We start from the raw sequence: 13,827 nt of genomic DNA on the forward strand, positions 1-13,827 counted from the left end.
CTTTGGTGATGCCAACTTTACTTTGCATCTTGGTTGAGTGTCTGCAGTGATTTTCCTAATGTATTGAGAACATATGCAGAGTTTTTCTGGAGAAAGCTCTCTGATTTCCATGTGACAGACGGAAGTGATCTTGCTCAGCTCCATCAACAGACTGCAACTGCAGCATTATGTGCTTTAGCTCTGTACATTATTATAACTATGGGCATGTTACTCCAAACCTCTGTCTTTTTGTGGATATCAGTTGGATTTCTATCTTTACCAAAGAAGTCTGATGCCTATACAGGCAATTACTCCCTTGTGCGGTGTGAATTTGTTTTCAGAAATGTCTGTTTTGAGTTTTTTGGGGGATCTAAAACCTGGTCCCAAGCCAGGAGCAGCTGTGAAAAGCGAGGAGGGGAGCTCCTGAAGGTGATGAACAGCCCGATCAAAATGTTCCTAAAGAACATCACCAGAGAGGGAAACACCGGCAACTTCACCTGGTGGCTAGGGAAGGGAGTCCAAGGGCAATACCAGGAACCCACCTTATGTGAGTAAAATACACAAACGTTTGTTGGTTGTATTTTTCTTTTTACAGTTTATTGTGTTTTTCACTTGTGATCATTGAAATGAAACAGTGTATGTTTGAGACCTCCTGTCACAATCTTTATATGCAGCGTGGTGGACAGTTCAAGCACATGCTTCTTTGCATTATATCATTAATATATATCACAAAATAAATATGTTGTGATTTTGTTGGTTAGACAAAACAAGCAATTTGGAGACTCTACAAGACTTTTTTTTTACATTCTTTTTCACATTTTATAGACTAGTTGATTAGTCTCAAAAATAACGATTAATCAATAGTTGCAGCCTACTTGTTTTTGTCATTATTGGGTTCAGGGTAATGCAATGCTTTTCTAATGACATGTCTGTGTGTTTATGTACACACACATTTGTTTTTGTTGGCAAAACAGTAAATGCTGACAACTGCACGTACATGAAGCTGAATCCTCTTAAGCTCATCAAAACATCGGACTGCAAGCAGAAACGAGGTTTCCTCTGCACCCACAGTATGCAACAACCGCTTACTTTAACTCCGTCCTTCTTCACCTTTTTTTCTTTCCTTTTTCTCTGTCTCTCTGTCTTCCTTTCTTCTCTTGCATTCATAACTGAGTGAAGTTTATTACAGTTTTATTCTTTTAATTTCACTTTACATGCAATATGCTGTTTGTTCAAAGTTTCCTTCTTGTTTTAAAGATGCGTGGTCTTCTTCAAACACAAAGGTAAGAGATCATTTTCACAGTCAGTAGGAAGCTGTATTAACGTCCAGACTCAATTTTCATGCTAGTCTTGTTCTTGTTTTCTTAGCAGAGCACAATCGTGTCTAGTCCTGCAACCAGATCTCGTAAGTTGAATTGAAACATTATGTGTCTCATCAACAATAAAAGTGGGGAATGTAAGAAGTGGGATGTGTATCTGCCTCTCCTTCTTTCTCTACATCTCAAACACACTTTGATTTCAGGACCCAAAAGGGATGTAAATGCCATGGCTTTGTCTGTTTCAAACATTCACACACTTCTCCTGGTGAGAGATGCCTCATTCATTTCACATACAGACTGTTTGACCCACAAATCATGAAACCCATTGAATAGTAATAGTAGTTAATTATACCTCAAAGTTCACAAGTGCTGTTCTTCTGAGACAGGAAGCAGATGCAGAACTACTGCGAATGGAAACGACAGTAGGGGAGCCGACAAACTACAACAGGGTGGGTACCTTCACGCAAAGTGTTACATTATTGTTGTTGCATTATTTACCTCTTTTATGCTGCGAGATTAAGTCATGGCGCATTAAATGAATGTCTGTTTTTTCCTTTCTCAGGACAAATTCATTCAGTATTTGTTGAATGGCGTTAAAAACCTTACTAAAGATTTTTTTTTGCAAAGCAACGACACTATCAGTCACATCATCAACTGTAGCAGTGGCATCCTCCTTCTCTCATTGACCAAATGTGACATCCAGACTTACCCGAACCCTACCGTAAGTACTGTGACAGCATTTAACTTTTGTCATCATTATGGCTGGTACACTCAGGTGATGTTGCATCCCTCACCCCTCTCCCTCTCCAGTCTTTTTTTGAGGAGGTCTTTGAAATCTTTCGGACAGTCGCAATGCTGGTGGGTTTATTATCCAACCAGAGCATTGTCATCAGGTACCCAACAGGCACCATCTATCAGAGCACGTAGGTATTTTCTTTCAGAGTATCGCTCGTCTGGTATTTCTGGTATTGCAAACACCTTTGCAATTTTTAACCATATAAAAATGGCAGCAAGTATGTTTAAAAACTGCTATACAGTATATTCTAAATGTGATTTCCCTCCTTTCAGTTACACACCTGCTGACCTCGGCAATGCTGTGCTGGGTTCAAAGCAAGATGGTGTGTTCATCAAACTCCCCTCATTTGCAGCATTTCAGCCTCAGCTTGGAACACAAAGCACAATCATCGCTCAGGTGTGTGTGTGTGTGTGTACGCGCGTTATTGTCATGTGTATGTGTTTTTGCATTTTTGTTGTCATCTACAGTCTTTTCAACAGAGCTTTTCTCCTTCTTAGATGGCTGCATTCTCACAGAATCCCCATCCATATAATAACAACATCTCAGGAACTGTTTGCAGCCTCATACTTAATAATGGAGTATCAGACATAAAGCTGGCCAACCTGCCAGAGATGATAGAGGTACAACCAATTTGACAATTGGGTATCATTTGTGTCATTTGAACAATAGTGCTAATTTTTGGATGTAGGTGGTAAGTAAATGTGACATTTGCATAACAATACAGACAGTTTAATACCATGATGAATCCATAGAGCCAGTTAGTGCAATTTTGAAATTGGCAGAGGTGAGATTGACATGTCACATGACATGAACCAGGAAACAACCAGTTTTATTAGAAAGGTTCATCAGAGCGACTGCACAGAGAGTGAAGCTCCTCGCTGGCAGGTGAAAAGAAGCAGCTAGTGACACCTTGTTTATCAGAGCACTAACCCTTGCCAGATCAACAGTGAAGTAAGCAGTGACAAAAAACACAAAACAGAATAATTTACTGTTTCAAATTGGGGAGAAAAAGGTGGTCACATCCTTTGTTTAATTTATTTGAAAAACTCCCTTCAGGCAGACAGTATAGGGTACCCACATCTGTTTCACATCTGATTTTTTTGTGAGCCTTTTCATGAAATATTGACTCTCTTAGATCATTGTAGTATAAACATTCTACAAGAAAATGAAACTCACATTTCAACAGAGCACGCAATCTATTTTTGTCCAGAACATTGTCGAATTTGCCAACTTTATTGTTTAGAGGAAAAATACCTCTTCTTAATTGTTAAATAAATAGTAAAATATGATTCAGGGCTATGTTTTTGCTTGATTAAGATATTCTTTAGTAATACTAACTTGCTCTCTCTGGTTTTCTAGATCTTTTTGCCTCGTCCAAATGCTTCAATACTGATGAACAGTACCGTTGTGTTGGAGAAAAACACAAAAGCGCTGACCAATATCAACGTCTCAGACGCTAATATGACCATCTTCTTCAGCGTGGAGTCCAGTGCTAATGTGTCCTTGGTTCTTAGGTTGTCTCAAGGGTCACCTCCTAATGATACATATTTCAGCAACACAACCACCTTGAACCTAACAAGTAACTGCCACTACATGCAGGCATTGCTGCATTCCATAACCTCTGATTGTGTAGTCATTGAGTTCCTGTAACACTGTCTAGAATAGGAGAGACAATATTTTATTGGTATATTGGTATGAAGTCATATGTTGGCTGATTTTTGCAACAGGAGGCTATCGCTGGATGATAACCCCGAAGATGTTACAGCATACACCTGGAGTCTGGTATGTTGACACTGGACTCTTCGATTCCACTTGGAAGCCAGGTCTGACGCTGAGGATCACTTCTTTTATGAGCAAGTGCTTGTACTGGGACATAGTGAATGAGACATGGAGCACTGAGGGCTGCCGGGTGAGTTTTCACCTGGATACTTTGGCCCTGCATGAGCAGAAATGTTCTAGTAGCACCATTTTAATTTAGTTTATTTAAGGATTGCTATCAGAAGCACACAAATGTGCCTCTGGTCTTCCTGGGGTCCTGAACATAAAGATACAAGACATACAATAAAATTACAGACATTTTAAGACATAACACAATCTCCAAGCTAGACAGATGCACAAATGAGAATAATTAAGGACTTAGCAGTACAATTAAATATGAAAACAAAGAGAGAAGTAGTTCCATATCAGACATTGATGTGCTGTCTTTTTCTCAGGTGGGGGACAAAAGCACTCCAGAACAAACACAGTGTCTGTGTAACCACCTAACCCTCTTTGGGAGCTCCTTTTTTGTGATGCCAAACTACGTGGACCTTTCTCGCACAGCAGAGCTGTTTTCCACCGTGTCTCAAAATTATGTGGTGCTGGCACTGCTGTGCGCTTTCTTCGGGCTCTACCTGGTCACTCTGCTGTGGGCCTGCTATGCCGACCGCAGAGCACGCTCTAAGGTCAGTCTCTCCTAACAGCTCTCATAAGACGTCTTTTTGTATGTGTGCTTCATACTATGTGATGTTTCAATCAGTGATGGAAGAAGTACTTACATCTTTTACTTAAGTAAAAGTAGCAATACCTCAGTGTAAAAATAAATCCTACATTCTAAATCATACTAGTAGCAATACCTCAGTGTAAAAATAAATCCTACATTCTAAATCATACTAAAGTAAAAGTAGCCTACGTAAGTATTAGCATCAAAATGTAGAGTACAAAAAGTAAAATTACTCATTTTGCAAAATGGCCCATTTTAGAATAATATATATTATATCGTTGGATAATAATATTAATGCATCAAAGTGTAAGCATCATTAATGTTGCAGCTGGTAAAGGTGGGGCTAATTTCTCATATCCTGTAGGGTTACTTAATCATAATAATACACAATATTTTATTAGTTGATTTATATTTTGTATTTATAAAGGACAAGTACCTCAAAATTGTACTAAAGTACAGTACTTGAGTAAATATACTTAGTTACTTTCCACCACTGGTTTTAACCCACAGTCCAATGTTACCATGTATTCAGCTATGAGTAATCTTCCAGCCACATTAGAAAAATGCATACTCTCTTGTTAATTATGAACTATTTTTAAGTGTGCCATCTCCCAACATTAAGCCATAAATGTCCTTTTTTGGAATGGTGGATATTTTGTTTGGAAACTAAATTCTTCATATTCATTCCACCTGCCAACACATTCTTATTTATGAACCACCATGTTTTATGTTGAACTGTCAGAGAAAGATGACTCTGCTGGAAGACAACCACCCAGGCGCTCAGTACAACTATCTGATCGGTGTCCAAACTGGCCATCGCAAGAATGCTGGGACCACCGCCAATGTAAGAGTCTTTCATTGACAGAATTATGGTTTGTTCCTATTTACTATTGTTTACTGCTACCATAAATCTTGGCTTAAAGATCCATACTGTATGTTTAAGCCTGTTTACAACAAATTGTGTATACTTCAGATTAATGCATTTTCTCCTACTTCTCAGACTACTTGCACTTGCACTTCAAGTTACAATATGAATATAGTTGATGCTGAACATTTTTAGTATGTTGAAAGCATGGATTGTTTTTAAATCTTTACTGAGGGAAGCCACAACATTTGAGTTTAATTGAATAGCATTGCATTCACATGTATCTTCTCATAAAATCTAATCCAGAAGGCAACAAGCAAACATAGTCATTGTGAAAAGGATAATGTAAACTTGGGATAAACCCTAGAGTACAGGGTTACAATTTTTAAAGTCTGTCTTAAAACAATAGTAAGGGGCTTATATGAACAACAGTCCGTATGGACAGGGGGACTGATTACAGCAAGCAAAACCTGTTTCAACAGTCATATGGGCACCTGACTATTGTTTTCAGACAGACTTGAAAAATTGTGAACGTATTCTTTAACAATTAAAGTAGTTTTTGGGCCAACTCACAAGTCTTTGATGTTCAAACTTCCCACCAACACCTAAATGCATCAGAATGCTGGACCCAGCCACTTACAATAATAATCACTATATAGAGAGGTAATAACTGAATGTGAATACATTGAAGGGCAAAAATGCACTGATTAGTTTAAATCTATGACCTGGCAGTTATGTCAAGTATACACAATTTATAGTAAATGGACTAAACTATGACACTAAAGTGTGGTCCTTTACACAATCTTGGTTCAGGTCACTGATGTATAAACCCAGTGCTGTTACATCTGTTTGTTGTGCTGTCATGTAGGTGACAGTGAAGCTGATTGGCTCGGATGGCGAGAGTGACATACACATCCTCACAGATCCTGAGAAACCTGTGTTTGAAAGAGGAGCTGTGGATATGTTTCTGTTGGCCACCCCCTACCCACTGGGCGAAGTGCGAAACCTCAGGCTTCAGCACGACAACTCTGGAGGTCGCCCATCATGGTACTAGGGAAGCAATTAATACATGTAGTACTATTCCAGAGCAGGGCACAGTGATTCCCATAAAAAAGTTTTTCAGATATACAGAAACGCTAATTTCCTATAGTTGTCCATGGCAGCTTTCTGAAAATGGCATGATTTGTTTTAAAACAAGTATAAATTCAGTTAACTTGCAGTTTTTTTTTTAGGTTGTACCTTGATGTAAAAGTTTACATAGTTGTGTAGTTTTTTATGCCTGAATTTATTCAGCTCTAAACTGGACATGTGAATAATTGGTGGGTGTCACTGTAAAACTGTAAACAGGGTTGTTACAGTAGACCTGTGTACAGGTAGCTTTTATTGCCTCTCTGCAGGACATCTTGCTGGCTTCTTCACAGTGACACTTTGAAATGTCAGACCTGTCTCATCATTTAACACTACCTTGTTAACACTTCTCATTAAATACCACTCTCAGCATACTGTTCTCATACACACACTTTGAGGAGAATATATCTGAGCTATAGTATAAAAGAAAGGAAATTGGTCATAAAGAATCGCACAAAATGCTTTGGGCAATATGCAGTACTGTAGTACTTCCAATATGACCAATGTATTGGAGGTTGATGCTAGCTTTAATATTAGCTTCACCCACTGTCAAGAAATCCATGCGTACAGTAAGTGGTAAATGGAAACTTAAAAATAAAATACACAACATACATAGTATGTATATAAAATCCTCTAATTTTGCTGCCATTTGCTGCTCCCTCTTTGCAAAGTTGCCCAGTGTAGCTTAACTATTATCTAACATCTGCATTTCTCACATAAAATTACTCTTATGGTAAACGCTTAATGTTTGTTGTTTTATGAATTCCCCTTATAATAAGGTATATAAACAAGGTGACCGTACAAGACCTCCAAACACGACATGTGATTCACTTCTTTTGTGACTGCTGGTTGAGTGCTGACTGTGGAGACAACATGACAAAGAAAACCTTCAATGCTGCCAAGAACAACGAGATTGCCAGCTTCAGGTCAGACCACTTTACACTGCTGAAATAAACAAACTCAGCTCTTGAGGAAGTGTCATTATGGGTTTCTGTTTTTCTTTGCCAGGAATATTTTCCATAGCAGAACATCGACTGGCTTCAGGGATGAACACATCTGGGTGTCCATAGTGGATCCTCCCTCACGTAGTCCGTTCACACGTGCCCAGAGGGTCTCTTGCTGCATGAGCCTGCTCCTCTGCACCATGGCCATCAATATCGCCTTCTGGAACATTCCCATGGATACAAACTCGCCAGTAGTCTTCAAGATTGGTGAATTGTGTTTAATTACTTTAGCTGTTGATTAGCTTCATGACCTGAAGTGCAAGGTTTCATTCAAGAGGGAAAGCTAATCTTTATGTTAATTTCATCAGTGTTGTTGTTGGTTGTTAATAATTGTGTTATAGGTGTTTCTAGAATATAAGGTCACTTACACAACAAACCTACAGTTTCATAAGAAAGTCACTGTATTGATTGTAAAACCTAACAAACATCTAAATTGTAATATAATGAAAGGTTTTCTTCAGGTCTCAAAGTTTTGAATGAAATGGTAAAAGGTAGGAGCCAGTTTCCGAGCTGTAGGGGAGGATGTAATTGAGAATCAAGTTAATTGGCTGTTGGTTTTCCCTTGATATAATGTATTATCGCCAAAACCTCTGCTTCCACATGGGCAAGTGAAACATTTCAAACTGTGGAGGCGTCAGCACAGCCTCAGAATAAATGAATATGTGTGGGATGAGGAACTTGAGCCCCCTTTACAAATATTTCCGTAATGTTGACATGGTAGCTTTTATCTAATAAACTCACTCATTCACATTTACCCGAATGCAGATTGTCTACACGAGAGAGCTGTTTAGTCAGTCTCAGACCAGCTCTGCATGGTAACAGTAGATGCTGCGGAGGTACACATGTTGATGTCGCCACCTGCAGGAAAAAGAAAGTAATAATAGTTATAAGTAAGCTTAACACTTAACACTGACAGGCATTCAGGCATGGTAACAGCCTGTGTGTGTGTGTGTGTGTGTGTGTGTGTGTGTGTGTGTGTGTGTGTGTGTGTGTGTGTGTGTGTGTGTGTGTGTGTGTGTGTGTGTGTGTGTGTGTGTGTTTGAGATTTATCATTTTACACTGGTGCTTTTGTTTTCTTTTAAAATCAGCTGGTTGGCATAGAAACACTCATCTCCAACCGCAGTGAGCTCGGAGGCAAACAGAAAGCTGCCTGAGCTGATGACCTTCACTGTGTCTTTTAACTCCTTCCGTTGACAAGAGCATAACAATTAATACATAATAAAAAATTGTTTTCAAAGGACTCACATCAGACATGAATTAGCTTACTGTTAATAGACTGGTAATAGTTCAATAGAAAGAATAAGTGGTAGCCTTCATTGGGAGTCCTTGAATCCTGTTAGCTCCATTTTGCTCTCCACCCACTCCTAAAGGGAAATATCTGCCCCTTAAGTCAAATGCTCCACAATTTTCCCCAGTCAGTCACTAACTTTGTCAGTTTGCCGTTTGGTCTTGGGCATAGTGATAGTGAACAGACTTTATCAGAGCTTTAATTAGGTTAAAGAGAGCCATGAACCAATTCAGTTGCTTCTCATCACTGACACTGTGTCCTTGTTTTTGTTGTATTTCCAGGTTCATTGCAAATCACCTGGCAGGAGCTCATGGTGGGGATACAGAGTGGTCTTCTCATGTTTCCAATCAACATCCTCATCATCACCATCTTCCGAAGCATCAGACCTCGCGTGATTTCAAATTCTCAAAAAGGCGACTCTGAGGAGAACTTAAGACCCCCTGCAGTTAATATACCAACTATTCTGAAGGTGTGTTTTGCATGATGTAATCTCTACAGGTGTGACTGTGTTTAGCACTTTTTTGTGTGATTTGTGCATTACTCTGATTGCCTCATCACTGACCTTGTAAGCCCAGTAACACATTTCCCATTCAGTTTATGTTGCAGTTACTGCAGGTGCCCTGTGTGGCTTTAACTTCTGCTGACCTTTTTATTGTAAAATATGTACTCTTACATTTTCATGTGTTTGATCAAACAGTTTAGATGTAGCATTTGGTATTTTTTGTGCATCCCTCGAACATCCCTAGGACACAGAGAAGGTGATTTCTTTGGTGAGCAGTAGTCCGAGAAACAAGATGTCGGAGATGCCCAGGCTGGAGTCCACCGCTGACCTCTATCCTGCCTTGGACAGGGTGCATGAATTCATCCAGCTTATGCAAGGTGTTTTTTTATTTTATGTGTTTTTGTGTTATATATCTTTTTTGTGCACGTTATAGGTTTACAAAGTGAAAAAGCCCAAAGTCCACCACAAAGGGACTTACCATCTCCAACAGAAAACACTGTTCACAAACTGCTGCAAACAGTTCTATTGTAGTCCAGCCTTTACTTCTGTGACGAACATGCGTCACTTTGTAACAATTGTTATAATGCTCGCCTAGCTGCTAGCATGGCACGCCCTCATACTCTGCTTCTGAATAGGTAGTAGTCCTTACCTAGCTACTGTGCATGTGCGACTCCCAACAAAGGAATAGAAGTGTGATGCCTCACTCGTAGCTAAAACAGAGAGCTCAACACACAGGGTGACAAGAGGAGCTGCAGCAATGTGCAGTACAACAAAAATATGGTGTTTTTTGAAAATTAAACCATGTAAACCTATTCTGATATCACCTCTAAATACAATTATGAACCTGAAAATGAGCATAATATGAGCACTTTAATTTAAAAAAGAAGATGTGATTTGGTGCACTAGTGAGTATTGGAGTGTATATGCTGTGCAGAGAAATGTAATGGCATGCTGGGCTGTATGTAATCCTGTCAAAGGGGAGAGTGAGAGTGACCCACACTGGGTGTACTGCAGCAAGTTCCTTCTGGCTGGTCTCTGTCACCTCCTGATGTGCCTGGAGAAACTGGATGAAAAGCACTTCCCGAGTCCACAGGAGTACCAGCAGACCCTCAACTTCACAAACCTGTTGGTTCGCAAGGCTGAGATGGTCTTCAGTAGCCACTTGGCCTACTGGTCAGCACTCCAGCCGACACACAGACATAAAAACTAAAATATTTGTATAGAGTAGTTCTGGTTTTATTTGACTGGAACATTGTGTGTGTTTTCCTCTCATTCCTTCCTTCTCCTTGGCCCAGCCCGCCTCCCTTAAAGAAGAAGAAGAAGAAGAAGGCGAGCTGCTGGCTGCCCTGGTGGTGTGTGTTCCTGGGCTGGTTCCTGTTGCTGTCCATCAGTGGATTATCCACTTACTTCACTCTGGTGTATGGCTTGTACTACGGCAAAGAAAAGTCAATCAAGTGGGTCATGTCTCTGGGCCTCTCCCTGTTCCAGAGCATCTTTGTACTGCAGCCTCTCAAGGTGGGTAAAGGGACGGAAAAACTTAAAACTATATTCTTTCCAGCATGCCACACCAGATAAAGGATAATATGACTACATGTAAGATAATTTTCTTTCTTGTGGCTTGTTTTGTTCACAGGTCCTAGGCGTTGCTGTGTTTTTTGCCCTGCTGCTGAAACCTGTAGCTGTTGAGGAGTCTGAAGAAATTGAGCAGGTGAAGTTAGGTAAGAAAAACATTATGCAGTCCATCTGTTACCAGAACAGGTTGCTGTTGGTGAAATATTGTGTAGTAAGTGCTGTGCTCAAAAATGTCATGTCTGCTACAATGTGTCATGCATTATGTAATCTTTTCTTTGTCTTTAATATTGTCGGTATTCATCTACCTGCGATGTTTAGTACTGAGATCTATTTTTCATTATCCTTAAAGCTGGTACAATCAATATTTTACATTAACAATGGGTCAAATGAGTACTGTAGGTAACAAACCGACAGAGAATTATCACCCACCTCTGCAGTTCTGCTCGGCTCTTGTCTTTTAATGCATTGTGTTGGTTTTACAGCCCAAACCTAAATTGTTTTTGTTCACTCTCAAAGTGTTGTTTTCAGATGTAGCAGACTTTGAAAACCCACTTTACGCTACCTGCTCAGTACCAAACAGCAGAGTTAGCAACTAGCTGGTGAACATAGTGGAGCATTTATCTGCTAAAGAGCCACGCATTTAAATGAGGAGTTGGTGGAGACCAAAAACAGAGCCCCATGGCTGCTGTATGTGTAAATAAGCAACTGTAGCACGTTGATAAAAACGTTCGCCACGTGAGATGCTGGATTGCAAGATTTGAAAAAGCCTGTAAATTTCATTTATCACATAAATTGTTTAGTCCAAACTACCTATTCATAATTCATTAAGCAGACAGAGGTATACATTCCATTTTGTTTCAGGTTGACTGCAGAAAGCTCTGATGTAATGATGCATATGAAATAGTAAAAATATTTGCTTTGACAAATATAAACTACTGACCCTTTTAGGTTCCTGCTTGTCCCGAGTGACTTTTTTTTTTTCCTTAAGTGTATCGGTGCATTCTTCCTTCAGTTAAAGAGCAGTAAAGTACTGAGAGTCTTACTGCTCTTCTTCTCCATTTAACAGAGCAACAAGACAAGTGTAGACGGTACTCTGGCAGGGACACACTGTGAGGAAGCTGTATTTAGCTGGATAAGCTGTCTTCTCCAACGGGCACAGCTGTGATCCACGGCACCCTCACTTCTTAAACACTCTTTTGCACTTATTAGTTCTAACTTTCTGGATATGTATAAAATATATATTCAGTTTTTTTGTATGTGTACAGAATTTCCAAAGCCTGAAAGGTGTAAATGGGTAATTAGTTGTTCTAGCATATCAAAGTGTTGTTTTTTCCAAGTAATTTACTATCTTTGATGATGTGTATGTAAAGAAAATCTCTGGTTGCTTTACTTCAATTCATGTCAACATACAAAATTAGTAGACTCCATTTAGAGCTTTAAGAGACATTGAAGCACCTATAGATATCGAAAACTGTAAGACGTATCATGAGCTCTTTGAGGTATTTTGATAGTAAACTGTCTTCAATCAATCAATAAAGTAAACATAATTAACAAGTAATGGAATAGAAGCCCTGCTAGAATTTCCAGATATACTATATAAAAAGTATGTATACAATCTTGCAAAGACAAAAATATATTTATTTTGTTCTTTTGGTTAAAATTGTTAATTAAAGTTAATTTGGGTTTTAGTGGAGCATTTAGTGTTCCATTATTATTATGAACAATATTTCAAGATGAGCGAGAAAATCCTTACAAAATGATAAAAAACCTTACAATATTAATTATTGGCACAAATTAGTTGCTATTTGCAACTTTGAAAAATTGATATGGTCGGCATTCAAAGACAACAGCCACAGCCTACTGTTGTTAACATGACTAGTCGTACCATTGTATCAAGGCTTTTAGAAGAGTTAGAAGGTGCTTTTATTGTATTTGACAAATGGGAGCTGATTATTAATTTACCACTTTTTTTTAACCTTCATGTCACTGTAATTCATGCTGAAGGTGCATGTCATAACTTTTCATCTTACATGCCTACTTCTATGCGATTCAGCCTGTCCTCCTGTTGAATGATTGATGTAGCAGAACTAACTACATTTAAGTTTTGTGCTTTTGGTTTGGGAATACAAGCAGGTCTGCAGATGCTTTAATGCCCTGTCTTAGACCTCCTGTTTATATTTAATCACTGAATTATTTTTGTTTTCATTTATTGATAATGTGTACGTATTGTATGTGTGAACTTGAATAAACAGATCTATATTATCTTTATTATTTAATATCCTAATGCATTTAATCCATTAGTGACTTATAACTAAAAGAGCTGAAGACATACAGTATCTGATAAATCTTTCAACTTGACTGCCAAAACCAATGTTTTGTGTTTCACTGTCACTATTATTATATAAAGAATATATATGTATGCATCCTCCTCTATTCTGAATTACAGGATAGATATATAGGGATATTTAAAGAACAAAAATAAAACAAATACCATAAAAGTATTCTTTAACCTCTGAACATACCAGATAATGGGAGAAGGACTACTAATTCAATATACGTTGTTTTTCCTGATAACCTTTCAGATAAACCAAGCTTCAGCATCAGTAGCTGTACATTCTGTTTACACTAAGTACCTTTTGGGTGCTAAATAGACATCTTTGTGCAAGTATTTTTGATCTAATCCAAAATGATGTGTTTGTGAGTTTGTAAAAGTGGACATTTCAATCTCACATTTGTCTTTGCAGAGCAGATATACTGTACATTTGATATTCTAGTAATCACATCTAAAAGAATAGACCATGGCACTTTTTAAAAAATGTTTGCTGTCTAATAATTTACTATCACTTCTGAAAAAGGCAGTACATGACCTACTTCACTGACATTCTGGTTAAT

General features: G+C 38.6%; 1 protein-coding gene across 1 annotated transcript; it reads left to right on the plus strand.

Moving 5' to 3' along the window:
- Positions 1–153: 153 nt before the first annotated feature.
- On the plus strand, positions 154–12,535 carry LOC120555548 (polycystic kidney disease protein 1-like 2). Its single transcript, XM_039794295.1, has 23 exons — positions 154–526; positions 954–1,049; positions 1,237–1,262; positions 1,348–1,384; positions 1,502–1,563; positions 1,685–1,747; positions 1,861–2,019; positions 2,109–2,221; positions 2,367–2,490; positions 2,592–2,714; positions 3,454–3,673; positions 3,822–4,003; positions 4,308–4,538; positions 5,319–5,420; positions 6,310–6,488; positions 7,349–7,495; positions 7,578–7,780; positions 9,143–9,330; positions 9,608–9,740; positions 10,341–10,536; positions 10,659–10,878; positions 10,997–11,081; positions 12,002–12,535. The coding sequence occupies exons 1-23, from the start codon at positions 199–201 to the stop codon at positions 12,046–12,048; spliced, it is 3,264 nt and encodes a 1,087-aa protein (XP_039650229.1). The 5' UTR covers positions 154–198; the 3' UTR covers positions 12,049–12,535.
- The last annotated feature ends 1,292 nt before the right edge of the window (positions 12,536–13,827 follow it).

Source organism: Perca fluviatilis, chromosome 3 (assembly GCF_010015445.1).
Source record: "Perca fluviatilis chromosome 3, GENO_Pfluv_1.0, whole genome shotgun sequence".
NCBI classification, from domain to species: Eukaryota; Metazoa; Chordata; class Actinopteri; order Perciformes; family Percidae; genus Perca; species Perca fluviatilis.